General features: G+C 41.4%; 1 protein-coding gene across 2 annotated transcripts in view; it reads left to right on the top strand.

Annotated features, from left to right (window-relative positions):
* The window catches only part of Rbf (Retinoblastoma-family protein), a 319,473-nt gene that overhangs the window by 3,106 nt on the left and 289,097 nt on the right, over positions 1 to 27,270 (top strand). The window contains exons 2-4 of one of the 2 annotated variants that reach the window (XM_053784060.2): positions 7,114 to 7,256; positions 13,794 to 14,059; positions 21,902 to 22,027. In XM_053784060.2, coding sequence (XP_053640035.2) covers positions 7,114 to 7,256; positions 13,794 to 14,059; positions 21,902 to 22,027 — 535 coding nt within the window. The remainder of the gene's footprint in view (positions 1 to 7,113; positions 7,257 to 13,793; positions 14,060 to 21,901; positions 22,028 to 27,270) is intronic. The other variant, XM_070093847.1, reaches the window with a different exon arrangement.

The raw sequence follows: 27,270 nt of genomic DNA, 5'->3' as shown, positions 1-27,270 counted from the left end.
TACCTTGCTTACACTCCAACAATATGTCAAGTCCTAAAAACCGTTTGTCTTTATTTGCTCCTATCTAACACATACATGCTTGTTGGAAGTCCAAGCCCCTTGCACACAAAACCTCCTTTACCCCCTCCCTCCAACCTTTCCTAGGTCGACCCCTACCCCACCTTCCCTCCACTACATGTTTATACACTCGTCATTCAGTTTTGTTCCATCCTCTCTACATGTCGAAACCATCTCAATAACTTCTCAGCCCTCTGGATAATAGTTTTAGTAATCCCACACCACCTAATATCAGAACTACGGGTTCTTTGCATTATACTCGCACCATACATTGCCCTCAGACATGACATCTCCACTGCCCCCAGCCTTCTTGTTGCCACATTCACAACCCATGCCTCACACACAAGAGTATTGGTATAACTATACTCTCATACATTCCACTCTTTGCTTTCATGGATAAAGTTTGTCTCCACAGATTTGTTAATGCATCACTTGCCTTTTTCCCCTCATCAATTTTATGATTTACCTCTTCTTTCATAGACCCATCTGCTGACATGTCCACTCCCAAATATCTGAATACATTCTCCTATATACTCTCTCCCTCCAGTCTGATATCCAATCTTCCATTACCTTTTTTTTTTTCTCATCTCCTTACTCTTTCCTTTATTCACTTTTTAATTTCCTTCTTTTACATACCCTACCAAACTCATGAACCAACCTCTGCAACTTCTCTTCAGAATCTCCCAAAAGCAGTGTCATCAGCAAAGAGCAGCTGTGACAACTCCCACTTTGTATTAGATTCTTTATCTTTTAACTTCACACCTCTTGCCAACACCTGAGTATTCACTTCTCTTACAACTCCCTCTATAAATATATTGACAAACAGTGGTCTAAGGCCTACTTTTACTGGGACATAGTCTCCCTCTTGCCTACATACTCTAACCTGAGCCTCTCTATCCTCATAAAGACTTCACTTTTTTCAATAACCTACCTCCTATTCCATACATTAGCAACATCTGCCACATTGCCCTCCTATCCACCCTATCATACACCTTTTACAAATCCTTAAATGCCACAAAAACCTGTTTACCCTTATCTAAATACTGTTCACCTATGTTTCACTGTAAACACTTGGTCTACACACCCCCTACCCTTCCTGAAGCTGCCTTGTTCATCTGCTATCCTGATCTGTCTTCCTCTTAATTCTTTAAATAATAACTCTACCATAAACTTTACCAGGTATACTCAACAGACTTCTTCCCCTATAATTTTACTCTTTTGTTCCCTTTACCTTTATACAAAGGAACTATGCATACGCTCTGCCAGTCCCTAGGTACCTTACCCTATTCCATACATTTATTAAATAAAAACACTAATCACTAAGATTAAGGTATTGTTCGTAAATACTTACAAATAAGTCAGAAAATGAATGATGTATTTAGGATGGCTTGAATATGACAAACCTTATTAAATAAACTTGAGAAAATAACCAAAATTTTTCCATTTATTAATATTTTTTTTATCTTAATGTTAAATTTTTTTATACAAACTTTTGGTTTAGAAATATGGGGCAAAATTGAGTGAGAAACAGTAGTGTACTAAGTTGGTTGGCTACAGCATTATCAGTTACAATCAAACCAAGACAGTCTTGTTTCTCTCACCATTACTGACCACTCGAGTCCTCATTAGCCCATTAAATGGAAGGTTTACAGTATCTGTACACTATAACCTTACCTAAGTTAAAATAACTTTGCAATTAGGAAAGTACAATGACCATTGTTGGCAAAAATGCTACTGTTAGTCTTGGAAATTGTTGATGAGCTTTAAAATTTAGATATCATGTGTTTACTCTTCATATTGTATGTTTCTTTGTGTGGAAATAGGCAAGCAAGAGGCTGTGTAATTTTAATGTTATTGTACAAATTCATACATTTCATTCCGTTTAGCTGTTAATTATTTTTTCATGGCATCAGTGCCAAGTTCATCTTGACTTTTTTTATTTTTTTTTATTATAGGGGTGGTGAAAACTCTTCCCATTATTAACCCTGGAAGGTTACTAACCAAGAATAACCAAAGAAAGCAAAGCTTTGTAGCTTATTTTCATTGTGTCCCTTGTTTCCTCATCTCTGGCATGCTGTTTATAGCCGTTGACTAACATTCTAATGTCATTTTGCTGCTTGGTGAATGGTGTTAGGAGACTTTCCAGTTGATCTTGCCTGCATCCTTGCCATTGTCTCCTGAATGTGCTATGACTCGGGTGCAGTGGGAGTAACAAGTGATTCCTTCAACCCTTTCAGAGTCGACAGGCCCTCTCAGAGACTTGTTCTCAGGGTCGACCAAATTTCAAAAAAAAAAAAAAATACTTTTTCATGTGAAAAGATAGAGAATCTTTTCTCGATCATAATGACACCAAAAGTACGAAATTTGATGGGAAACTTACGGAATTATGCTCTCGCAAAGTTAGCGGTCTCGACGATGTTTATGCATCGGCAATTTTTGCCCACTTTGAGCCCTATTTTCGGCCAATTCCAGTGTACTTGTCGACAAATCATAACTATTTCGCTAGAACTCCATTTTTTCTATCGAATGAGTACAAGAAACCACCCATTTACCGATTTCAACTATGCAATACAGTGGTCAGAATTTAGCAATTTTGCCAATTTCACACAAATTTCAAAAGATGCCAATTTCCAAATAGGGTCCAGAATAAACAAGAAAGACATTCCTGGCACTAAAATATCATTTCCTCTGTTCATTAGTCACGTCCCCACACCTCTTACATTCTTTTGCTTTCCACATTGAATTTTTATTCTCACAAAAATATAAAAGATTTACTGTTATGCAGACTACTGCATTGGTGTAGAAATGGTATAAATATTATAAGTGCACTTGTGAAAGAATATTACTCACCAGTTGACGTGTATTGGACGCATAGCATGATTTGTTTACTTTTGAACTTCGGTAAAAATCAAACATTTCTGCTACTTTGAGGGCAATTTCAAGGTACTTTTCTTTGTAAAACCAGTCAAAATCATCTCAATTTTTGTAATATGTAATATGTAATTTCGTACATTGGCATGGCTGACGCGGCAGGTAGTGTAGCGGGCTAGCTGCGGGATTTTCAAGGATAGCTCCTGGTCAAAGAGGCTCACCAGGTCCCTACTTAACAGAACTCAGTGTGAATGCTTTGAGAAGATACCAGAGCAGCGAACGGACATCCCAGTGCATCGTTTCAGCGTAAATAGTTGAAGTGTTCTGCTGTTTTAAGAGGGTTTGGTGTTGTAGAGTCAGGACCAGTCAGCGCCTCCCCCCCTCTCCGCTGGGGGGGAGGGGGAGGGCGTGTGTAGTAAACAGTGACCCTCTCATAACGCCTCACCCCTGCCCGACTCCCCCGCCTCACCCACCCAACTCCCAGCGCCACCCCATCTGTAGAGGGTACTTCTCCCCTAACCCACGATGTCAGCGATGGTACTGCAGCCGCAGGGAGTGCCGAGCTTACAGGAACTTCCACTACAGGGACAGCATCGTGGAGTTCGACCGCGAGGCAGCTGCCAGGTGTGCCACAGACAGTGTGTACTCAGTTCCTCAAGCTTCAACATCCGTACACACGAGGGCCTGGGATCTTCAATCAACTTGGCGTCCACCAGGACGCTGACATGTCCCTAGGGCAGCTCTCCATCGGGCTGCTAACGAAGTCACTGGCTTCTTGGACCTCTTGGGGAGGGTCGATGGTGCTCGTGCAAGCAGCAGATTCCTGGGCAACTTGCTGCTGTTTGCAATGGCTGTCTACCGAGGAGAGACAGGCACCTAGCAACATCTGTTGTTGGGGCATTGGATGAATTCCCTACTATGTTTGTTAACTGCTCATTACTCTGTAATTTGTCTATGATTGTAATCATGTCATAACGTGTTTATCATTCATTACCTTTGAAACTTGTCATGATTGTGACCAGCTCTACCTGGAGCTCATTACCTTTGTAAATTCTCATGATTAATGTGTTTGATTCATTACCTTTGCAATTATTCATGAGTGTGACCAGCTCAACCTGGAGCTCATTACCTTTGTAACTTGGTCATGATTATGACCAGATCTAGTTCATTACCTTTGTAACTTGCTCAGCTATCAAAACTTTGGAGTCCAGTCCCTGGACCAATTATGTACCTCTGTAATCTTTTGACTACCGCCCACAGGATGGGTATGGGGTGCATAATAAACATATTAAACTGTCTTCCATTCTATAAAATGAGACCAGGAAAACTAGGACACAACAATAAATAACATACGAAAATACAGTGCAAAGTCGCTGTTTTAATCCCAAAACTGTTTTTTTTTTTTTTTTTTTTTTTTTTTTTTTTCTCTCTCATTACGCACTGTGTGCTGCAGGATTTTTTTTTTATACCACGCACACTGACCACATAGACCCACTCTTTCATATGTAGGCCTACCAGCTTTCTCTCACTAGATTTGAGGGCGCTAGAATTTAGGTGTACTAGTACATCAAAAACCCTGGTGCGTAAGCTGTACTAGTACGGCCAAAACCCTGAAAGGGTTAATGAAGTCTCCTGTTATTTCCACTACCATTGCACTTGGGGTTTGCCGTAATTGCTGTCCCTCTTATATTCCTAGGAGAAATTAATTTCAGGACAGTGATGCCTATCCTAAAGGTATATCCACTTCAAAGATAACCTCCCAACACTGCAAGGAAAGGGGTAGGCGTGTAGTGTATACATAATTGAGTATGGCTACACATCTGATCTTGGGCTTTCATTGATCTCGTGTGGTCGTTAAGACCCATTATGTACCTCTGTAATCTTTTTTTGACTACCGCTCACAGGATGGGTATGGGGTGCATAATAAAGATGTTAAACTAAGTGCATTACCACACAATGTGACCTGAGCCATATAATTATGCAGGTATTAACTGTCTTTAATGAGGTACAGTAGGGGTCATAGTGTGATTGACAGTGTCAAGTGATTTTCCCATCACATAAATGAACAAAAACACCTGAGCCACGAGGTACAAACACGGAACTAGTGTTAAACAATTTAACATCTGGTAGAATGTGTTCACATTTGTTAAGATTTATCCTAGGATAACCCAATGAAGTCAAACATTGCAACTTGTTTTGGAGTCATTATTTATTCTCTTGTACTGTATTCATACACAGTGTTATTGAACATAAAAAATAAAATCTAATGGGACATTCAGCATCTGCAGGTCCTTGTGTAATATAATGCAAGATAACCACAGTGAAAATATAGTGAAATTCCAAGTGCTTTTGTGATTTCTCACATTATCAAGGAGTAATAATCTTTGAAAATGAAAGAAATCTCAAAATTGCTTGGTATTTCACAATTTCTTTCACTGTGGTTTTGTATATCGTGATAGCACCCGTTTACTGTGATCTTATTACATGTGCAGTATAATATACAAGTAAAAAGCTTTTAATGTATGCATCATGTTACTTTTCTCAATGTTTCTGATATAAAGATAGCTTTTAATTCATTGTGGTGGACATGTTTTCCCTGGAGATTTTGATCATAAGCTATAAGTTGATGTTTGTCTGGACTAGTAATGCTGTTAGGCTAACTGTTTTAAAGTTTGTTGCCTTGGTGCTAGTGAAGATCTAATGATCTGAGAAATTAGAGCCACCCTCCCCTTGTATCAGTCTTGATTACTCTCATTCCTCTGGTCCTGTATGATCCATACAGGTTTAGTGCTTCAGCTGTCATAGTTGATATTTGGCATGATGGCCCCATTTGTTAATCAAAACATTGACAGTGCATTCACTTGAAACCACAGATGCTGCTAAACTCTCAAAAACACTTGTGGTGATGTACTGGGAAAAACAATTGAGAGTTCAGTAATTCTTGAAGTACCGGACAATAATTCCTTTGGTTTGTATTCCACTGTAAAGTTCGTCAGATATATTCACTTGAAGTTAATCTCGGTAAAGAGAACTTTTTGAGATTTCATTGATATTGCTGAAATTGTTCAGCTCTTGAAAGTAAATCCTTATTCACACTGGTGAACTGAGATATGCACAACGAAAGGCTTCTCAAATACTGTCTTAGGTTTTTTATAATTATGTAAATTATTTCATTCTGTTATAGATGCTGTGTTTATTCATTTATTCAGTACAAAAATCTAAATTTATTAAACTTTTTGCACATTATTTTAAAAGGTGGTTTCAAAACAAGCGTTGCTAATATGTTGTTAAATATGGCGTACCTGGGGTCACTAATTGGCTGCTGCTCCCTTCAGAAAATGTGTAAACTTGTTTGCATTAAATGCAGTATGTATTTATTACAATAGATTACATGTTATACAGATTTTCAGGAAAGCCTCTGGTTATGCCAATGACCATCATTCACCAGAAGAAAGCCACAGCAACTTGTGGAAGCCTTTTAGACCTATGGGAAGGTAGTGGTCATTGACCCACTTCTTAGTTTGTTTTTCACTGACGATGGCCATGCAACTTTCACGACTACGAACTAAAGTTGTGAACTATCAAATGCAGATTAAATAAATTGTGCACATATTGAGTAATTTATTTTAACTCATTGGCTGTTTCCTACCGAGGTAGAGTGACCTTAGAAAGACCAAACGTTCATCATCACTCATCCCATCACTGTCTAGTAAATGAAATGTACAATGCAAGGAGCCCCCTTGATCTTGAGGCTTGGGCCAAATGGTCCTCCTGGCCCTTTCAGTGATCCTTGTAATAATGATGACTTTAGTAGTAACTGACAGTATTGTATTAACAATTTTTCAGTTATTGACTGACCCATTTGGGTTTAGTGTTAAGTACCTAATAATTGTAATAATAACTTTCACATAAGTGACAAAAATATTTCTGGATCAATTCACCAAAAGTTCTCGCTTGCATTCACAACAGGTTGTAATAAGTTCCTCTTCTCAGTGCAGATTTTTTGTCAACATCTCGCATAAAAAATGAACTTTGACTTGTGCAGTGTTGTCTGATCTCTACAATTTAAGAACTGTTCCATGAATGTACTAATAGTAACCTTTCATTACTCAAGTCTTGTATGACTCCGTTTGGTTTAGCGCTTCCCCAACTTGATGATAGTCTACTATTTTGTTTAATCTTCAGGGTGAGCAGCTACCATGGCTGGCATGTGCGTTGTATGCTGCTTGCAGACGAAGATCTGTGCCCACAGTTGGAGGTCGCCCAGGAAATGTTATCCAGGGCAACTGTGTATCTCTCACTCGTATGCTGCAGCACTGCAACCTACCGTAAGTGTTCTGCAACGTGCCGTATGTATGGTGCAACACTGCATCCTGCCATAAGTGTTGCCTTATTAAATTCATAGGGAGATGCTAGATGCAAGGGTGTGCTAATACTTGAATAGGTTCTTATTAATGGAACTCTGGTAGTGTAAATGGTGCCAGTTGACCCTTGCTGGCAGTCCTTACTCTGCTACCATTGCTTCATAGAGGTACAAGAGATTAGTTAGTCGTTTTAGTTTTAGACCTGCCAAGTGTGTAATGAATCTACCTTCATTACCCTTGTGAAGTACCCAGCACTGTTAACGCATTTTCCACATGCTAAGATCAACAGTCTAATTACACTGATATCAAGCACCTTTATAACTTGTTCCTTTCATGCCCATTATGACATCAGCCTTATATCTATCTGCCCCTTTCTCCCCCCCCCCTTTTTTTTCACATCCACTTCTCAGCTAGGTAGTGGCTCAGAGCAGGATCATTCATTCATTCACCAGGGATCAGTGCTTGGGGAAGGGAGGCTGGAAGTTGATCACTGTTGACATTAGCAAGCAGGGGGGAAGGGGTTGGTAATGCCTTGGATCAAGAACCCAGAATCTTCAAGGCATCATTCTTCAGTGGAAGTTGCTACAACTTTGCCCTCCAGAATATTAAACCTTGTTACAAACGTTATTTAAGTGTTTGTTATATAAAAAATGTAATTTTTGTTTTGGTATATCAAGACTGCTCGTTTTACTTTTAATAAATGCGTGTTTGTTTAAATTTACAATTAACGTTTAATAGTCTTTTGCTATGTATCAAATAGAAACTTTTTTAGTATTTATTTTTTATTATGTGTTTTTGCACATAAAAACATTGCAGTTTGTATTTTACATGTGTTCTGGTAAAGACATGTATTTTTCTTGCTGTGACAGGTTGACAGAATTATTCTTGCTTTACTAGGTTCAGTATTTTTTTTTTTTTTCCCTCAACACTTTTTTTTTTTTTTTTTTTTTTTTTTGTCACACTGGCCGATGCCCACCAAGGCAGGGTGGCCCGAAAAAGAAAAACTTTCACCATCATTCACTCCATCACTGTCTTGCCAGAAGGGTGCTTTACACTACAGTTTTTAAACTGCAACATTAACACCCCTCCTTCAGAGTGCAGGCACTGTACTTCCCATCTCCAGGACTCGAGTCCGGCCTGCCGGTTTCCCTGAGCCCCTTCATAAATGTTACTTTGCTCACACTCCAACAGCACGTCAAGTATTAAAAACCATTTGTCTCCATTCACTCCTATCAAACACACTCACACATGCCTGCTGGAAGTCCAAGCCCCTCGCACACAAAACCTCCTTCACCCCTTCCTTCCAACCTTTCCTAGGCCTACCCCTACCCCGCCTTCCTTCCACTACAGACTGATACACTCTTGAAGTCCCTCTGTTTAGCTCCATTCTCTCTACATGTCCGAACCACCTCAACAACCCTTCCTCAGCCCTCTGGACAACAGTTTTGGTAATCCCGCACCTCCTCCTAACTTCCAAACTACGAATTCTCTGCATTATATTCACACCACACATTGCCCTCAGACATGACATCTCCACTGCCTCCAGCCTTCTCCTCGCTGCAACATTCATCACCCATGCTTCACACCCATATAAGAGCGTTGGTAAAACTATACTCTCATACATTCCCCTCTTTGCCTCCAAGGACGAAGTTCTTTGTCTCCACAGACTCGTAAGTGCACCACTCGCCCTTTTCCCCTCATCAATTCTATGATTCACCTCATCTTTCATAGACCCATCCGCTGACACATCCACTCCCAAATATCTGAATACATTCACCTCCTCCATACTCTCTCCCTCCAATCTGATATCCAATCTTTCATCACCTAATCTTTTTATCCTCATAACCTTACTCTTTCCTGTATTCACTTTTAATTTTCTTCTTTTGCACACCCTACCAAATTCATCCACCAATCTCTGCAACTTCTCTTCAGAATCTCCCAAGAGCACAGTGTCATCAGCAAAGAGCATCTGTCACAACTCCCACTATGTGTGATTCTTTATCTTTTAACTCCACGCCTTTTGCCAAGACCCTCGCATTTACTTCTCTTACAACCCCATCTATAAATATATTAAACAACCACGGTGACATCACACATCCTTGTCTAAGGCCTACTTTTACTGGGAAATAATTTCCCTCTTTCCTACATACTCTAACTCGAGCCTCGCTATCCTCGTAAAAACTCTTCACTGCTTTCAGTAACCTACCTCCTACACCATACACCTGCAACATCTGCCACATTGCCCCCCTATCGACCCTGTCATACGCCTTTTCCAAATCCATAAATGCCACAAAGACATCTTTAGCCTTATCTAAATACTGTTCACTTATATGTTTCACTGTAAACACCTGGTCCACACACCCCCTACCTTTCCTAAATCCTCCTTGTTCATCTGCTATCCTATTCTCCGTCTTACTCTTAATTCTTTCAATAATAACTCTACCATACACTTTACCAGGTATACTTGACAGACTTCCCCCCCCCCCCCCAACAAGTTGGCCGTTTCCCACCGAGGCAGGGTGACCCAATAAACAAAGAAAATCCCCAAAAAGAAAATACATTCATCATCATTCAACACTTTCACCACACTCACACATTATCACTGCTTTTGCAGAGGTGCTCAGAATACAACAGTTTAGAAGCATATACGTATAAAGATACACAACATATCCCTCCAAACTGCCAATATCCCAAACCCCTCCTTTAAAGTGCAGGCATTGTACTTCCCATTTCCAGGACTCAAGTCCGACTATATGAAAATAACCGGTTTCCCTGAATCCCTTCACTAAATATTACCCTGCTCACACTCCAACAGATCGTCAGGTCCCAAGTATCATTCGTCTCCATTCACTCCTATCTAACACGCCTCCTTTACCCCCTCTTTCCAACCCTTTCGAGGACGACCCCTACCCCTCCTTCCTTCCCCTATAGATTTATATGCTTTCCATGTCATTCTACTTTGATCCATTCTCTCTAAATGACCAAACCACCTCGACAACCCCTCGTCTGCCCTCTGACTAATGATTTTATTAACTCCACACCTCCTAATTTCCACATTCCGAATTTTCTGCATAATATTTACACCACACATTGCCCTTAGACAGGACATCTCCACTGCCTCCAACCGTCTCCTCGCTGCTGCATTTACCACCCAAGCTTCACATTCATATAAGAGTGTTGGTACTACTATACATTCATACATTCCCTTCTTTGCCTCCATAGATAACTTTTTTTGACTCCACATATACCTCAACGCACCACTCACCTTTTTTCCCTCATCAATTCTATGATTAACCTCATCCTTCATAAATCCATCCGCCGACATGTCAACTCCCAAGTATCTGAAAACATTCACTTCTTCCATACTCCTCCCCAATCTGATATCCAATTTTTCTTTATCTAAATCATTTGATACCCTCATCACCTTACTCTTTTCTATGTTCACTTTCAACTTTCTACCTTTACACACATTCTCAAACTCATCCACTAGCCTTTGTAATTTTTCTTTAGAATCTCCCATAATCACAGTATCAGCAAAAAGTAACTGTGTCAATTCCCATTTTGAATTTGATTCCTCATAATTTAATCCCACCCCTCTCCCGAACACCCTAGCATTTACTTCTTTTACAACCCTATCTATAAATATATTAAACAACCATGGTGGCATTACACATCCCTGTCTAAGACCTACTTTTACCGGGAAGTATTCTCCCTCTCTTCTACACACCCTAACCTGAGCCTCGCTATCCTCATAAAAGCTCTTTACAGCATTTAGTAACTTACCACCTATTCCATATACAGTGGACCCCCGCTTAACGATCACCTCCAAATGCGACCAATTATGTAAGTGTATTTATGTAAGTGCGTTTGTACGTGTATGTTTGGGGGTCTGAAATGGACTAATCTACTTCACAATATTCCTTATGGGAAAAAATTCGGTCAGTACTGGCACCTGAACATACTACTGGAATGAAAAAAGTTCGTTAACCGGGGGTCCACTGTACTTGCAACATCTGCCACATTGCTCCTCTATCCACTCTATCATATGCCTTTTCTAAATCCATAAATGCAATAAAAACTTCCCTACCTTTATCTAAATACTGTTCACATATATGCTTCAATGTAAACACTTGATCTACACATCCCCTACCCACTCTGAAGCCTCCCTGCTCATCCGCAATCCTACATTCTGTCTTGCCTCTAATTCTTTCAATTATAACCCTACCGTATACTTTTCCTGGTATACTCGGTAAACGTATTCCTCTATAATTTTTACGTTCTCTTTTGTCCCCTTTCCCTTTATATAAAGGGACTATACATGCTCTCTGCCAGTCCCTAGGTACCTTCCCCTCTTTCATACATTTATTAAATAAAAGTACCAACCACTCCAGCACTATATCCCCCCTGCTTTTAACATTTCTGTCATGATCCCATCAGTTTCAGCTGCTTTACCCCCTTTCATTCTACGTAATGCCTCGTGTACCTCCACCACACTTACATTCTGCTCTTCTTCACTCCTAAAAGATGGTATACCTCCCTGGCCAGTGCATGAAATTACCGCCTCCCTTTCTTCCTCAACATTTAAAAGTTCCTCAAAATAATCTCGCCATCTTCCTAATACCTCCCTCTCCCCATCTACTAACTCCCCTACTCTGTTTTTAACTGACAAATCCATACTTTCCCTAGGCTTTCTTAACTTGTTTAACTCACTCCAAAATTTTTTCTTATTTTCATGAAAATTTCTTGACAGTGCCTCTCCCACTCTATCATCTGCTCTCCTTTTGCACTCTCTCACCACTCTCTTCACCTTTCTTTTACAGACTTATCCCCCTATAATTTTTGCACTCTCTTTTGTCCCCTTTGCCTTTATACAAAGGAACTATGCATGCTCTCTGCCAATCCCTAGGTACCTTACCCTCTTCCATACATTTATTAAATAATTGCACCAATCACTCCAAAACTATATCCCCACCTGCTTTTAACATTTCTATCTTTATCCCATCAATCCCGGCTACCTTACCCCCTTTCATTTTACCTACTGCCTCACGAACTTCCCCCACACTCACAACTGGCTCTTCCTCACTCCTACAAGACGTTATTCCTCCTTGCCCTATACACGAAATCACAGCTTCCCTATCTTCATCAACATTTAACAATTCCTCAAAATATTCCCTCCATCTTCCCAATACCTCTAACTCTCCATTTAATAACTCTCCTCTTCTATTTTTAACTGACAAATCCATTTGTTCTCTAGGCTTCCTTAACTTGTTAATCTCACTCTAAAACTTTTTCTTATTTTCAACAAAATTTGTTGATAACATCTCACCCACTCTCTCATTTGCTCTCTTTTTACATTGCTTCACCACTCTCTTAACCTCTCTTTTTCTCCATATACTCTTCCCTCCTTGCATCACTTCTACTTTGTAAAAACTTCTCATAGGCTAACTTTTTCTCCCTTACTGCTCTCTTTACATCATCATTCCACCAATCGCTCCTCTTCCCTCCCGCACCCACTTTCCTGTAACCACAAACTTCTGCTGAACACTCTAACACTACATTTTTAAACCTACCCCATACCTCTTCAACCCCATTGCCTATGCTCTCATTAGCCCATCTATCCTCCAATAGCTGTTTATATCTTACCCTAACTGCCTCCTCTTTTAGTTTATAAACCTTCACCTCTCTTCCCTGATGCTTCTATTCTCCTTATACCCTATCTACCTTTTACTCTCACTGTAGCTACAACTAGAAAGTGATCTGATATATCTGTGGCCCCTCTATAAACATGTACATCCTGAAGTCTACTCAACAGTCTTTTATCTACCAATACATAATCCAACAAACTACTGTCATTTTGCCCTACATCATATCTTGTATACCTATTTATCCTCTTTTTCTTAAAATATGTATTACCTATAACTAAACCCCCTTCCTATACAAAGTTCAATCAAAGGGCTCCCATTATCATTTACACCTGGCACCCCAAACTTACCTACCACACCCTCTCTAAAAGTTTCTCCTACTTCAGCATTCAGGTCCCCTATCACAATTACTCTCTCACTTGGTTCAAAGGCTTCTATACATTCACTTAACATCTCCCAAAATCTCTCTCTCTCCTCTACATTCCTCTCTTCTCAAGGTGCATACACGCTTATTATGACCCACTTCTCGCATCCAACCTTTACTTTAATCCACATAATTCTTGAATTTACACATTCATATTCTCTCTTCTCCTTCCATAACTGATCCTTCAACATTACTGCTACCCCTTCCTTTGCTCTAACTCTCTCAGATACTCCAGATTTAATCCCATTTATTTTCCCCCACCGAGACTCCCCTACCCCCTTCAGCACATTGACAGAATTCATGAAATATTCTTTCTTAACAGTTTAACAGCATTGTTCTTGTTCTTGATAGGTTGACAGAATTGTTATTGCTTGACTAGGCCGACAGTATTATTCTCCCTTGACAAGTTGTGGGAATTGTTCTTGCTCTTGACAGGTTGACAGAATTCATCAAGAAGATGAAGTCTTGGCTGGCTATGTCTCACTTTGACGAGGGTTTCTGCCGCCGAGTGGAGTTACTGGAGCGCAACTTTGCCGTCTCCAACAACATCTTCAAGAAGTACAAACCCATCTTCCTGGATCTCTTCCAGGATCCTGCCAATGACCTGCCGCGGCCGCCCAGGTCACGCAAACAACGTCGACCGCCGTGCAATTCCACCGAAATCTTTCATTTTTGCTGGACTTTATATATTTTAATTAAAGGTTGGTTTCGTATTTTATAAATGTTTGAGGACATTGACAAAGTAGAGGAATGAGACAGTTGTTTAGCATTTGGGTATCTTTCCTGTGGAAATGTTTTGCCAGCCACTGCGAAACATTCCACATAACTTCCACTGTTTTTCTCTGTACTGGATTAGTGAAGATATTAGTGGGTGAAATCTTTCTACAATAAAAATACTCAGGTGTTGTATAAGTGTCCTTCATCATACCCAGGTGCTCTCCAAGTGTCAGTCGTGCTTATTTATATCTGTGTAACGCTTCTGATTAACCCTTTCAGGGTTGAGAGGCCCTCCTAAACTTGTTCTCAGGGTCAAAAAGTTTTCGAAAAAAAAAATTATTTTTTCTCATGAAATGATAGATAATCTTTCCCCGATCATTATGACGCCAAAAGTATGAAATTTGATGGAAAACTTACGGAATTATGCTCTCGCGAAGTTAGCAGTCTCGACTATGTTTACGCATCGGTGATTTCGCCAAATTTGAGCCCTATTTTCGGCTAATTCCAATGCACCAGTCGACAAAAATCATAGCTATTTCGTTAGAACTCCATTTGTTCTATCTGATGAGTACAAGAAACCAGCCAATTATCGATTTCAACTATCTAATACAGTGGTTAGAAATTGGAAGTTTTGCCATTTTCACACAAATTTCAAAAGATGCTAATTTCAAAATAGGGTCTAGAATAAACAAGACAGACATTCCTGGCACTAACATAACATTTTCTCTGTTCATCAGTCATGTTCCCAGGCCCCTCTTACATTTCTTTTGCTTTCCACTTTGAACTTTTATTCTCACAAAAAAAAATAGAAGATTTCCTGTTATGCAGACTACTGCATTAGTGTAGAAATGGTATAAATAATTTCAGTGCACTTGTAAACGAATACAGTGGACCCCCGCATACCGTTGGCCTTGCATAACGTTAAATCCGCATACCGCTACATTTTATCACCAAGATTTTTGCCTCGCATACCGCTAAAAAACCTGCTCAACACTGTTCGTCCGAGACGCGTCTAATGTGCGCCCTTAGCCAGCCTCACATGTTCCGCCGGTGGCATTGTTTACCAACCAGCCTCCGCGGTAACATCCAAGCATACAATCGGAACATTTCGTATTATTAGTGTTTTTGGTGATTTTTATCTGCAAAATAAGTGACCATGGGCCCCAAGAAAGCTTCTAGTGCCAACCCTACAGCAATAAGGGTGAGAATTACTAGAGATGAAGAAAAAGATCATTGATAAGTATGAAAGTGGAGTGCGTGTCTCCGAGCTGGCCAGGTTGTATAATAAACCCCAATCAACCATCGCTGCTATTGGTGGTACAGCTGCTGCTGCTGCTGTAGTATCGTCTGCTGCTGCCGTAGCATCGTCTGCTGCTGCCGTAGCATCGTCTGCTGCTGCCGTAGCATCGTCTGCTGCTGCCGTAGCATCGTCTGCTGCTGCCATAGCATCGTCTGCTGCTGCCGTAGCATCGTCTGCTGCTGCCGTAGCATCGTCTGCTGCTGCCGTAGCATCGTCTGCCGCTGCCGTAGCATCGTCTGCCGCTGCCGTAGCATCGTCTGCCGCTGCCGTAGCATCGTCTGCCGCTGCCGTAGCATCGTCTGCCGCTGCCGTAGCATCGTCTGCCGCTGCCGTAGCATCGTCTGCCGCTGCCGTAGCATCGTCTGCCGCTGCCGTAGCATCGTCTGCCGCTGCCGTAGCATCGTCTGCCGCTGCCGTAGCATCGTCTGCCGCTGCCGTAGCATCGTCTGCCGCTGCCGTAGCATCGTCTGCCGCTGCCGTAGCATCGTCTGCCGCTGCCGTAGCATCGTCTGCCGCTGCCGTAGCATCGTCTGCCGCTGCCGTAGCATCGTCTGCCGCTGCCGTAGCATCGTCTGCCGCTGCCGTAGCATCGTCTGCCGCTGCCGTAGCATCGTCTGCCGCTGCCGTAGCATCGTCTGCCGCTGCCGTAGCATCGTCTGCCGCTGCCGTAGCATCGTCTGCCGCTGCCGTAGCATCGTCTGCCGCTGCCGTAGCATCGTCTGCCGCTGCCGTAGCATCGTCTGCCGCTGCCGTAGCATCGTCTGCCGCTGCCGTAGCATCGTCTGCCGCTGCCGTAGCATCGTCTGCCGCTGCCGTAGCATCGTCTGCCGCTGCCGTAGCATCGTCTGCCGCTGCCGTAGCATCGTCTGCCGCTGCCGTAGCATCGTCTGCCGCTGCCGTAGCATCGTCTGCCGCTGCCGTAGCATCGTCTGCCGCTGCCGTAGCATCGTCTGCCGCTGCCGTAGCATCGTCTGCCGCTGCCGTAGCATCGTCTGCCGCTGCCGTAGCATCGTCTGCCGCTGCCGTAGCATCGTCTGCCGCTGCCGTAGCATCGTCTGCCGCTGCCGTAGCATCGTCTGCCGCTGCCGTAGCAGCGTCTGCCGCTGCCGTAGCAGCGTCTGCCGCTGCCGTAGCACTGTCAGCTGCTGCTGCTGCTGCTGCTGTAGCACCGTTGTTGGTGTGGCTTATTGAGAATACCAAGAAACAATTAACCCCAGAGGATTTGCCACCCAGGATAACCCAAAAAAGTCAGTGTCATCGAAGACTGTCTAACTTATTTCCATTGGGGTCCTTAATCTTGTCTCCCAGGATGCAACGCACACCAGTCGACTAACACCCAGGTGAACAGGGAAAAATGCCTGGAACTAGTGCTCATATTGGTGAATTTAAAGCCAGCAAAGGTTGTTTTGAGAGATTTAAGAATCGTAGTGGCATACACAGTGTGATAAGGCCTGTTCTGGAAGAAAATGCCAAACAGGACCTACAGTACTCAGGAGGAAAAGGCACTCCCAGGACACAGTGTCTCATCAGTCATTGCTGCATCTTCAATAAAGGTAAGTGTCATTTATTCTTCATTTAGTAGAGTAGTACATGCACAATATATATTGTGCATGTACTACTCTACTATTGTGCATGTATCCTTCTCTTTGTGTGTAGGAAAATGTATATTTCATGTGGTAAAAAAATTTTTTTCATACTTTTGGGTGTCTTGCACGGATTAATTTGATTTCCATTATTTCTTATGGGGAAAATTCATTCGCATAACGATAATTTCGCATAACAATGAGCTCTCTTGCACGGATTAATATCGCTATGCGGGGTTCTACTGTATTAGACTCGCCAGTTGACGTGTATTGGACACATGGTGTGATTTGTTTACTTTTGAACATTGGCAAAAATCGAACATTTCTGCTACTTAGAGCTTCATTTCAAGGTACTTTTCATTGTGAAACCAATCAAAATAATCTCAATTTCTGTAATATATCTTCCATTCTATAACATGACAGCAAAAAAACGAGAATACAACCATAAATACCATATGAAAATACACTGCAAAGTCGCTGTTTTAATCCAAAAACACGGTTGGGTTTTTTTTTTTCTCATTATGCCCTGTGTGCTGCAGGATTTTTTTATACTGCGCACACTGATCACGCAGACCCATTCTTTCATATGTAGGCCTACCAGCTTTCTCTCGCTAGATTTGAAGGCGCTAGAATTTACGCATACTAGTATGGCACCAACCCTGGTGTGCAAGCTGTATTAGTATGACGCCTACCCTGAAAGGGTTAAAGGCAATGGAGCTACTCTGCTGTGTACTCAAACCTGATTATCTCCCCTTTTATCAATGAAGTGTAACCCCTACAGGTTTAGCTCTTCCCTCTTAATATAATCACTACCTCCAATTCCCTAGGTGCTGTCTGACTCCCTTTGGGTTTAGTGTTTCCCTATCATGATTCTCTTTTTTAATCGGCTGCCTCCAACTGAGGTAAGGTGACTCGCCAAAGAGGATAACTTTCACTGTCATTCATTCAATCAATCAATCACCGTCTTGCAAAAGCAAGCTGACCTCACAGTTGAGATGACTGAGAACTGTATTATCCTTGCTCCTTCAGTGTATTTCCTTCCTTCAGGACTCCAGTCCAGCTAACTGGTTTCTCTGAATCCCTTCATAAATGTTACCTTGCTCACACTTAAACAGTGCCTCCAATCATAAAAGCCACTTTCTTCCACTTAGTCCTGTCTTACATGCTCTCACAAGCCTATTGGCTGTAGAACTCTCTAGTACTCACACCACCTTTACCTGTTCTCTCCAACTTTTCCTAGGATGATGCCTACCCCTTCCTTCCCTCCACCTAATTTATACACCCTCCTAGTCATCCTATTTTTACCCATCCTCTGTAAATGCCCAGTCCACCCCTTCCTGATCACTGAATAATGCTTTAGGCAACCCCATACCCAATCTCCAAAGTCTCTGCTTAATATTTATATTGCACATTGCCATCAGACATATCTCCAATACCTCTATCTTTGTTACTCCATCATTTAACCGTTAAATTGTTTCCAACACTGGTACACAACTGACGACTGTGTCCAATGTATCAGTATGCACAATTTTGTGGGCGAGGGGCTTGGACTTCCAGTAAGCGTGCACAAGCATGTTAGATAGGAGTGAATGGAGACAAATATTTGGGACCTGACGAGCTGTTGTAGTGTGAACAGGGTAATGTTTTGTGAAGGGATTCAGGGAAACTGGTTGGCCAGACTTGAGTCCTGGAAATGGGAAGTACAATGCCTGCACTTTAAAAGAGGGGTTTGGGATATTGGCAATTTGGGGGGGGACATCTAAACTGTAGTATCTGAGTGCCTCTGCGAAGATAGTGATTATGAGTGATGATGAAAGTGTTGAATGATGAAAGTTTTTTCTTTCTTTTTCTCTTTTTGAGTCACTGCTTCGGTTGGGAAATGGCCAATGTGTTAAAAAAAAATTCCTACCTTCAGATCTACCACCTGCCAGTGATTTTCTTTTTTATTATCACACTGGCCGATTCCCACCAAGGCAGGGTGGCCCGAAAAAGAAAAACTTTCACCATCATTCACTCCATCAATGTCTTGCCAGAAGAGTGCTTTACACTACAGTTTTTAAACTGCAACATTAACACCCCTCCTTCAGAGTGCAGGCACTGTACTACCCATCTCCAGGACTCTAGTCCGGCCTGCCGGTTTGCCTGAACTCCTTCATAAATGTTACTTTGCTCACACTCCAACAGCACGTCAAGTATTAAAAACCATTTGTCTCCATTCACTCCTATCAAACACGCTCACGCATGCCTGCTGGAAGTCCAAGCCCCTCGCACACAAAACCTCCTTTACCTCCTCCCTCCAACCTTTCCTAGGCCGACCCCTACCCTGCCTTCCTTCCACTACAGACTGATACACTCTTGAAGTCACTCTGTTTTGCTCCATTCTCTCTACACGTCTGAACCACTTCGGCAACCCTTCCTCAGCCCTCTGGACAACAGTTTTGGTAATACCGCACCTCCTCCCAACTTCCAAACTACGAATTCTCTGCATTATATTCACACCACACATTGCCCTCAGACATGACATCTCCACTGCCTCCAGCCTTCTCCTCGCTGCAACATTCATCACCCATGCTTCACACCCATATAAGAGCGTTGGTAAAACTATACTCTCATACATTCCCCTCTTTGCCTCCAAGGACAAAGTTCTTTGTCTCCACAGACTCCTAAGTGCACCACTCGCCCCTTTTCCCCTCATCAATTCTATGATTCACCTCATCTTTCATAGACCCATCTGCTGACACGTCCACTCCCAAATATCTGAATACATTCACCTCCTCCATACTCTCTCCCTCCAATCTAATATCCAGTCTTTATTATGTATTATTATTCTTTCTTTCAACACACCTGCCGTATCCCACCGAGGCAGGGTGGCCCAAAAGGAAAAAAACCAAAGTTTCTCCTTTCAAATTTAGTAATATATTCAGGAGAAGGGGTTACTAGCCCCTTGCTCCTGGCATTTTAGTTACTATAAATTATTATAAAATTATTTTAAATTATTGTTACCATAGACATACCTTGTTCACTGAGTTTAATCTTTTCTAAAGATGCCATGAGACAGAGCATAGCATATGACTCAAAAAAATCAGGAAAAATCACGCTATTTTTGCGTTTTTTTCTTATAAGTGATCTAGGAGTGTGTGCCTTGATGTAAGCACTGTTTTCTTATGTTATAGACCAGAGGTACAGATGAGTGAGCGGCAACCTCCGCCCTTGCCCCACTCGCATAATATGGGATATGTTAGTCATTTTAGCATCTTTATTACAGTTCTAGGGTACTTATCGTGTTTGATATCAATTTGGAATAAATGTGATAGATAACCTTTATTACTAATGTTAGTGTGATTACACATTTTATTTGCGCTACGACTAACATCTGACACCCATGATGACTGACCAGATACTGAATGCCTCTGCTTGCCTCTCCATCTCTCCTATAGCTTTTCTCTCTTCGTAACGATGTTAATGGTAGATTTAATGTATTAGACAGAAAGAAAAAAAAAAGTAGTGAATTTTCAGAATTTTTCCCATGTTCAAATTTATATTACTTGCTGCATAAAAATAATTTTTGTAAAATTACTAATTCTTTGTAGAAGCTTGGTACAAAGATGATACTTACACCAAAATGTTGCCAATTTCTTATGCTATTTTTCTGTAAGCTTAATTCCCATGTGTATTTTTTTTGTCGTTGTTGTTTTCTGTAATGTAGGAGTCCCCCCCCCCCCCCAAACAAGTCTGCCGTCTCCCACCGAGGCAGGGTGACCCAAAAAAGAAAGAAAATCCCCAAAAAGAAAATACATTCATCATCATTCAACACTTTCACCACACTCACACATTATCACTGCTTTTGCAGAGGTGCTCAGAATACAACAGTTTAGAAGCATATACGTATAAAGATACACAACATATCCCTCCAAACTGCCAATATCCCGAACCCCTCCTTTAAAGTGCAGGCATTGTACTTCCCATTTCCAGGACTCAAGTCCGACTATATGAAAATATAGGGGTTATGCTTAATCAATTAAAATGAAGTTATCAAGTTGGAATTTCATTTTTATTTTATTTTTTGTTTCTAATACATATACGTATTGTATTTAATTCACCATTTGCAGAGGGAGAAGCGAGCAGTGCCTCGATAATTCAAGATTGCTCATATAAAATATTGTATAATTATACTATCAGTAAAGGTTATCTACCTATCATAATTATTCCAGAATAATAATAGGTATAACATAAATAATGTTGTTGCTATGTTCCATCTCTGGAACATCCAGTCTCTGTCCAACTTAGCAATTTCTCTCAGTATTTTGTTATCATAACCCCCCACCTCCCCTGTCCTCCAGTGTCATCAGGTAGATTTCCCTTAACCTCTCCTCATAGGACATGCCCCTTAGCTCCAGGACTAGTTGTCTGTCTGGTTGATTTGTCTGTTTGGCTGCCTCTGTCTCACACACTGGCCCTCACACCAAGGCAGTAACCCCCAAAAAAAAAAAAAATTCTTTCTTTAAATGTCATTTTTTTTTTTACGTTTAATGCAGAAGGGGGGTTACTAGCCCCTTGCTCCCTGCATTTTAGTCTCCTTTTATGGCACACACGACTTAGAGGAGGATTCTTCTCCATTAAAACCTACTAATGTTTAATATGCTTTAATTGAATATACAAAATGATGGAGGGAAGGATTTATTGCTAAATCTCCTGGGCTGTGGGGAGGAATCAGCAGGGTCACAGATGGTGCTGTTGACAGACAAGCAGAAGTTCTTTTTGCGTATCTTTCCTTAGAAGACTCCTTGCTCGGGAGCAGTACTGAACCTGCTACTAACCAGAGCCATGGTTCAAGCCTCCCGTCCGTCTTTGTGTATTCATTTGCTGTCATTTATTATGACTTAAACAATTTAAACATGAATTCAGTTTAACGCTAAAAGCTGTTTTTTTTCTTCTACTTTCAGGGAAGTATCCCAGTATTCCCCAGGACCTAGTTAGCTGTTACTCATTACTCCTCGCATCTATTGATCTCATTTATGGCAACGTTGTTCTCTCCAACCGTAAAGATCTCATCAATCCCGACTGCCAAGGTGTGTTGATGTTCCGCTTGATGTTTGTTGCCAGTAACCTGTCATTATCATACATTGTACAGTGTAGGTGTGTGGTTTTCCAGTGCTAAAATTACAGTGTAGCTCACTGACTCTAGCATTGGTCCAGAAGGGTGTATGAGGCAGTAACGCTGGCCGACAAAGGTTTAAGTTTACTTATAAAAACTTTTAACTAGTTTTGGGACACAAAATTCAAATCTAAACTTTAGTTTTGCTCCAACACATACAGTTTCTGCAAAATAGAACCCAATGGTAAGTAATTTAACCTAGCCATCGTAGCCCTGCTGAGGTTCAGGAATTAAATTGGTAATGTTTCATTTGACAGTATTTATGCAGAGTAAGGAATACTGGAGAGTGAACCTGAAACCTTGTTATCACTTGTGTTCAAAAGATATTCCCTTTACATGTGTCACTGACTTTATCCAGTAAATTTGTTCCAGGATCATGATAGCTGTACTAAGCTGAATCAGGTCATTCCAGAACTGTTGTGCTTAGTCAAGTTCACTATGCTTAATTCCACACTCCTTTGGAGGTCGAGTGGGAATGTTCCAATTGGAGGGTAATCTGAATTGTGATATCTGCGTGCTTCTGGCAGGACAGTGACTGAATGAATGATGGTGAATGTATTTCCTTCCTTGGGTTGCCCTACCTTGGCAGGAGATGGTTGTTGAGATACAATGATGAAATATAACAAGAATTGATACATTTTGCGAATTGCACAGATTGCACACGATGAATGTACATCTTGTGTGGAATTTTAATCGAAAATCAATTTGTTAGGAATAGGACAGCATAATAGTGAAAACAAATGAAGGAAACCAACATTAAGCGAAAGAAAATGTGCATTCACATTTTGTTGGTCATAATATGGTCTTGTAGTTCCTAAAGTTTGGTAGACAACAGGAACTGGAAAACGTGAAAGTTTTCACTCTGGCAGGATTACTGATCTTGGATTTCTGTCAAGAACTTTTACTTACATTCAGTATACACATTCCTTTACTCTGTGCTTCTAAGAGTTCTTAATCCTGTAATATTTCTTTTCTAACATATGAGGCCTGGTCTTAAACCAAGCCATGGCAGGGTAGTCCCCCTGAACCACTAACACATTCCAACCAGGTCATAGGGAAGATAAACCCCAGAATTACTAGCACTTTCAAGCCTAGGAGGCCTATCTGAGGGTGGGTTATATGGAAGATAATTCCCAGAACCATTAACAGTTATGGCAGTTATCATTCAGTGCAAGGTTCCTTTTGTCCTCTTAACTATGAAAGGGGAAGTCTACTCATAACAGCAAGGTTTGCTCCTAATGATACTGGTGCAGAGCAAGCCTTCATTATAACATGTTCTTTGTAGAGCCTCAAGTCGGTGATCTTACAGCTTGCACCCAAATCTGCCTACCATCATAATATGTTGGAGTGAAAAACTTGGGAGAAAGGGGCAACATATACCTAAACTGGAAAGGCAGTGGTGCTGTGGACACCATCTTTCTTTGTTGTGACCTGTCTTAGTCATTGTTTGGTTAGAGTACCACCTTAGGGATTAGGGACAAGATTGGCCCACTTAAGAGTAACTCTGGTCAGATCACTGACAGTGATAGGGATGTGTGTGAAATTCTCAGTACCTACTTCCTCTCTGTTTTCACCCAGGAAAATGCTAGCGATATTCCTGAAATAATAGGTTATGTAGAACAGGACGATAATAAACTAAGCACGATTGCGGTAACTAGTGACATGGTCCTCAGACAAAGAGAAACTAAAACCTAACAAATCCCCAGGCCCTGATGAACTGTTTGCAAGGGTGTTAAAGGAATGTAAAGCAAATGTAATACCTGTTTACAAGACAGGTGACAGGTCCTTGGCTTCGAACTATAGACTAATAAGCCTTACCTCCATAGTGGAAAAGCATATGGAATCAATAATTGCCGAAGCAATTCATAGCCATTTTGATAGGCACAGATTGATTAATGAATCTCAACACGGTTTTATAAAGGGACGTTACTGTCTTATGAATTTACTAACTTTTTTCACTAAGGTGTTTGTGGAGGTAGATCATGGTAATGAATATGATATTGTGTGTATTGACTTCAGTAAGGCTTTCGATAGTTTCACACCAGAGGCTATTGAGGAAACTTAAGGCACACGGAATAGGAGGAGAAATTTTTTCCTGGGTTGAGGCATGGCTGACAAATAGACAGCACAGTTTGCATAAGTGGGGAGAAATCAGAATGAGGGCATGTCACAAGCGGTGTTCCTCAGGGGTCAGTGTTGGGCCCGTTGTTGTTCACAATTTACATAAACGACATAGATGAGGGAATAAATAGCGACATAAGCAAATTTGCTGATGACACCAAAATAGGCCATCCAATTCATTCAAATGAGGACACTAGAGCACTCCAGGATGATTTGAATAGACTGATGCAATGGTCGGAGAAGTGGCAGATGCAAAGTTCTAAATGTTGGACAGGTAAATAACCATGCCACGTATAAACTAAATAATGTAGTTCTTAATACTACTGATTGCGAAAAGGATTTAGGAGTTTTGGTTAGCAGTAATCTAAAACCAAGACAACAGTACATTAGTGTTCGCAATAAAGCTAACAGAATTCTTGGCTTTATATCTAGAAGTATAAATAATAGAAGTCCTCGGGTTGTTCTTCAACTCTATATATCCTTGGTTAGGCCTCATTTAGACTATGCTGCTCAGTTTTGGTCACCGTATTACAGACTGGATATAAATGCTTTGGAAAACGTACAGAGGAGGATGACAAAGATGATCCCATGTATCAGAAATCTTCCCTATGAGGATAGACTGAGGACCCTGAATCTGCACTCTCTCGAAAGGCGTAGAATTTGGGGGGATATGATCGAGGTGTATAAATGGAAAACAGGAATAAAGGGGATGTAAATAGCGTGCTGAAAATTTTCAGCCAAGACAGGACTCGCAGCAGTGGTTTCAAGTTGGAAAAATTCAGATTCAGAAAGGATATAGGAAATCACTGGTTTGGTAATGCAGTTGTGGAAGAGTGGAACAAACTCCCAAGTACAGTTATTCAGGCTAAAAAGTTGTGTAGTTTTAAAAATAGGTTAGATAAATACATGAGTGGGTGTGAGTTGGACTTGACTAGCTTGTGCTGCTGGGTCTGGTGCAGTGCTCCATCCTTGAGTGGAGATGATCAGACTGGGTGAGTCATTGGTCTAATCCAGGGGGGGGGGGACATGGACCTGCTCTGCATGGGTCAGTAGGCCTGTTGCAGTGTTCCTTTTTTCTTATGTTCCTTTGTTCTTTGTTTTCGCTGGTACACAAACATGTCTGTCCCTCAAGCTCCCTGTCTATCTGTATCTGTCTAGCTCCCTGTCTCAGAGAGAGCCACAAGACTGCGTCATCATTTACTCTCATCTTTAAGCAGAGTACTATAGCACTTCGTCTGGATTTTTTGAGTTATCCTATTCCACCTCCATGGGTAGCATGCTGCCATGGCACTGAACAGTAATAGAACCACCTTTCCTCTCAAACATCCAACTCGTTAGATAGGGCTCAACTTTTCTCGAGACAGTCAAACTCTATCCTAGAGTGAGACGGCAGACAGTATGGCTAACATTGGTTCAAGACACCTGCGGACTGTAGCAGAATGTCCCCTCCCTCCTCTCCTACCAGCATTACAACACAGTTTATATAAACAAAATGGAGAGGAAGGGAGAGCTAGGCTACCCATATAGTCCCTAACACGTACTAACCTAAATTTAAATACGGGAAAGGGAATTGGCCAGCTTATTATCTTTGCCGGCAATATGTACAATTTTCGTAGTGTGTGGTTGCAGCCTGAGACTCCATCTCGTCAGACATGTGTTGTGGTTCTTCATGGAGTTGAAGTAGACTATTGGACTGTGATTACTGTAGACTGTGACCACCTGGGACGACTGCCCCGTGTAGACCTCGAAATGTTCTAATGCCAGTATCAGAGCGAGGACTTTTTTCAGTAGTGGAGTAGGCCCTCTGGTGAAGTTGATACTTGGCTGAGAAGTTAGGTACAGGCTGCAAGCACTCTTCCCCAGATTTTTGTAGGAGTCCTGCCCCTACCCCTGACTCACATGCATCAGCCCACAAAGTCCACTACATCTAAATGTGGCAGAGGGCAAGCATCTGGGATGGCGACTTCATTCACCTTCTGGTAGTCTGTACACATTCGAAATCCTCCATCAGCCTTCTTAACAATGATGCACAGTGAAGCCCATGGACTGGATGACTCGTCCACTAATCTGTGTTCTAACAGAAATGCTACCTTCTGCTGAAGTAGCCTCTGTTTTTCAGGATTAGATCTGTTTCATAGTGTTTTGAGCAGTTTTAAGTTAGCCTTACCCTACTGACAGGCCACCTGCAACCTTGGAGGGTTGTAGAGTGTTATGCAGGTGTCTTCTCCCATCCATTCTTCCTTTAGTACTTGCAGAGGACCTTGTATGTTGTACCCAAAGATTAGCTCAAATGGACTGTACCCTGTGGACTCCTGCACAGTTTCTCTCATTGTGAACAGCAACAAAGGTAGTGATTCACCCCAGTCTGTAGGAAAATGCATGCAATAAATTCTCATCATGGTTTTTAATGTTTGATGAGGAGGAAGCAGTTAGGGTAGGATATAAATAACTGTTGGAGGACAGATGGGCTAGTAAGAGTATAGGCAATGGGGTAGATGTATGGGGTAAGTTTAACCCTTTCAGGGTTGAGAGGCCCTCTACAAAACTCATTCTCAGGGTTGAAAATTTTTTGGAAAAAAAAAAAATTTTCTTATGAAAAGATAGAGAATCTTTTCCCGATCATAATGACACCAAAAGTTTGAAATTTGATGGAAACTTACGGAATTACGCTCTTGCGAAGTTAGCGGTCTCACCGATGTTACGCATCGGCGATTTCGCCCACTTTGAGCCCTATTTTCAGCCAATTCCAGTGTACTAATCGACAAAAATCATAACTATTTCGATAGAACTATAATTTTTCTATCGAGTGAGTAAAGAAACCACCCAGTTACTGATTTCAACTATCCAATAAAGCTGTCAGAAGTTAGCAATTTTGCCAATTTCACACAAATTTCAAAAGATGCCATTTTCCAAATAGTGTCCAGAATAGACAAGACAGACAGACATTCCTGTCACTAAAATAACATTTTCTCTGTTCATTAGTCACATCCCCAGGCAAAGTCACTGTTTTAAACCAAAAACACGGTCAGATTTTTT

Source organism: Cherax quadricarinatus, chromosome 43 (genome assembly GCF_038502225.1).
Source record: "Cherax quadricarinatus isolate ZL_2023a chromosome 43, ASM3850222v1, whole genome shotgun sequence".
In the NCBI taxonomy this organism is placed as follows: Eukaryota; Metazoa; Arthropoda; class Malacostraca; order Decapoda; family Parastacidae; genus Cherax; species Cherax quadricarinatus.
Note: the sequence above shows the minus strand (reverse complement) of the source record. Positions and strands in the feature narration are given on the sequence as shown.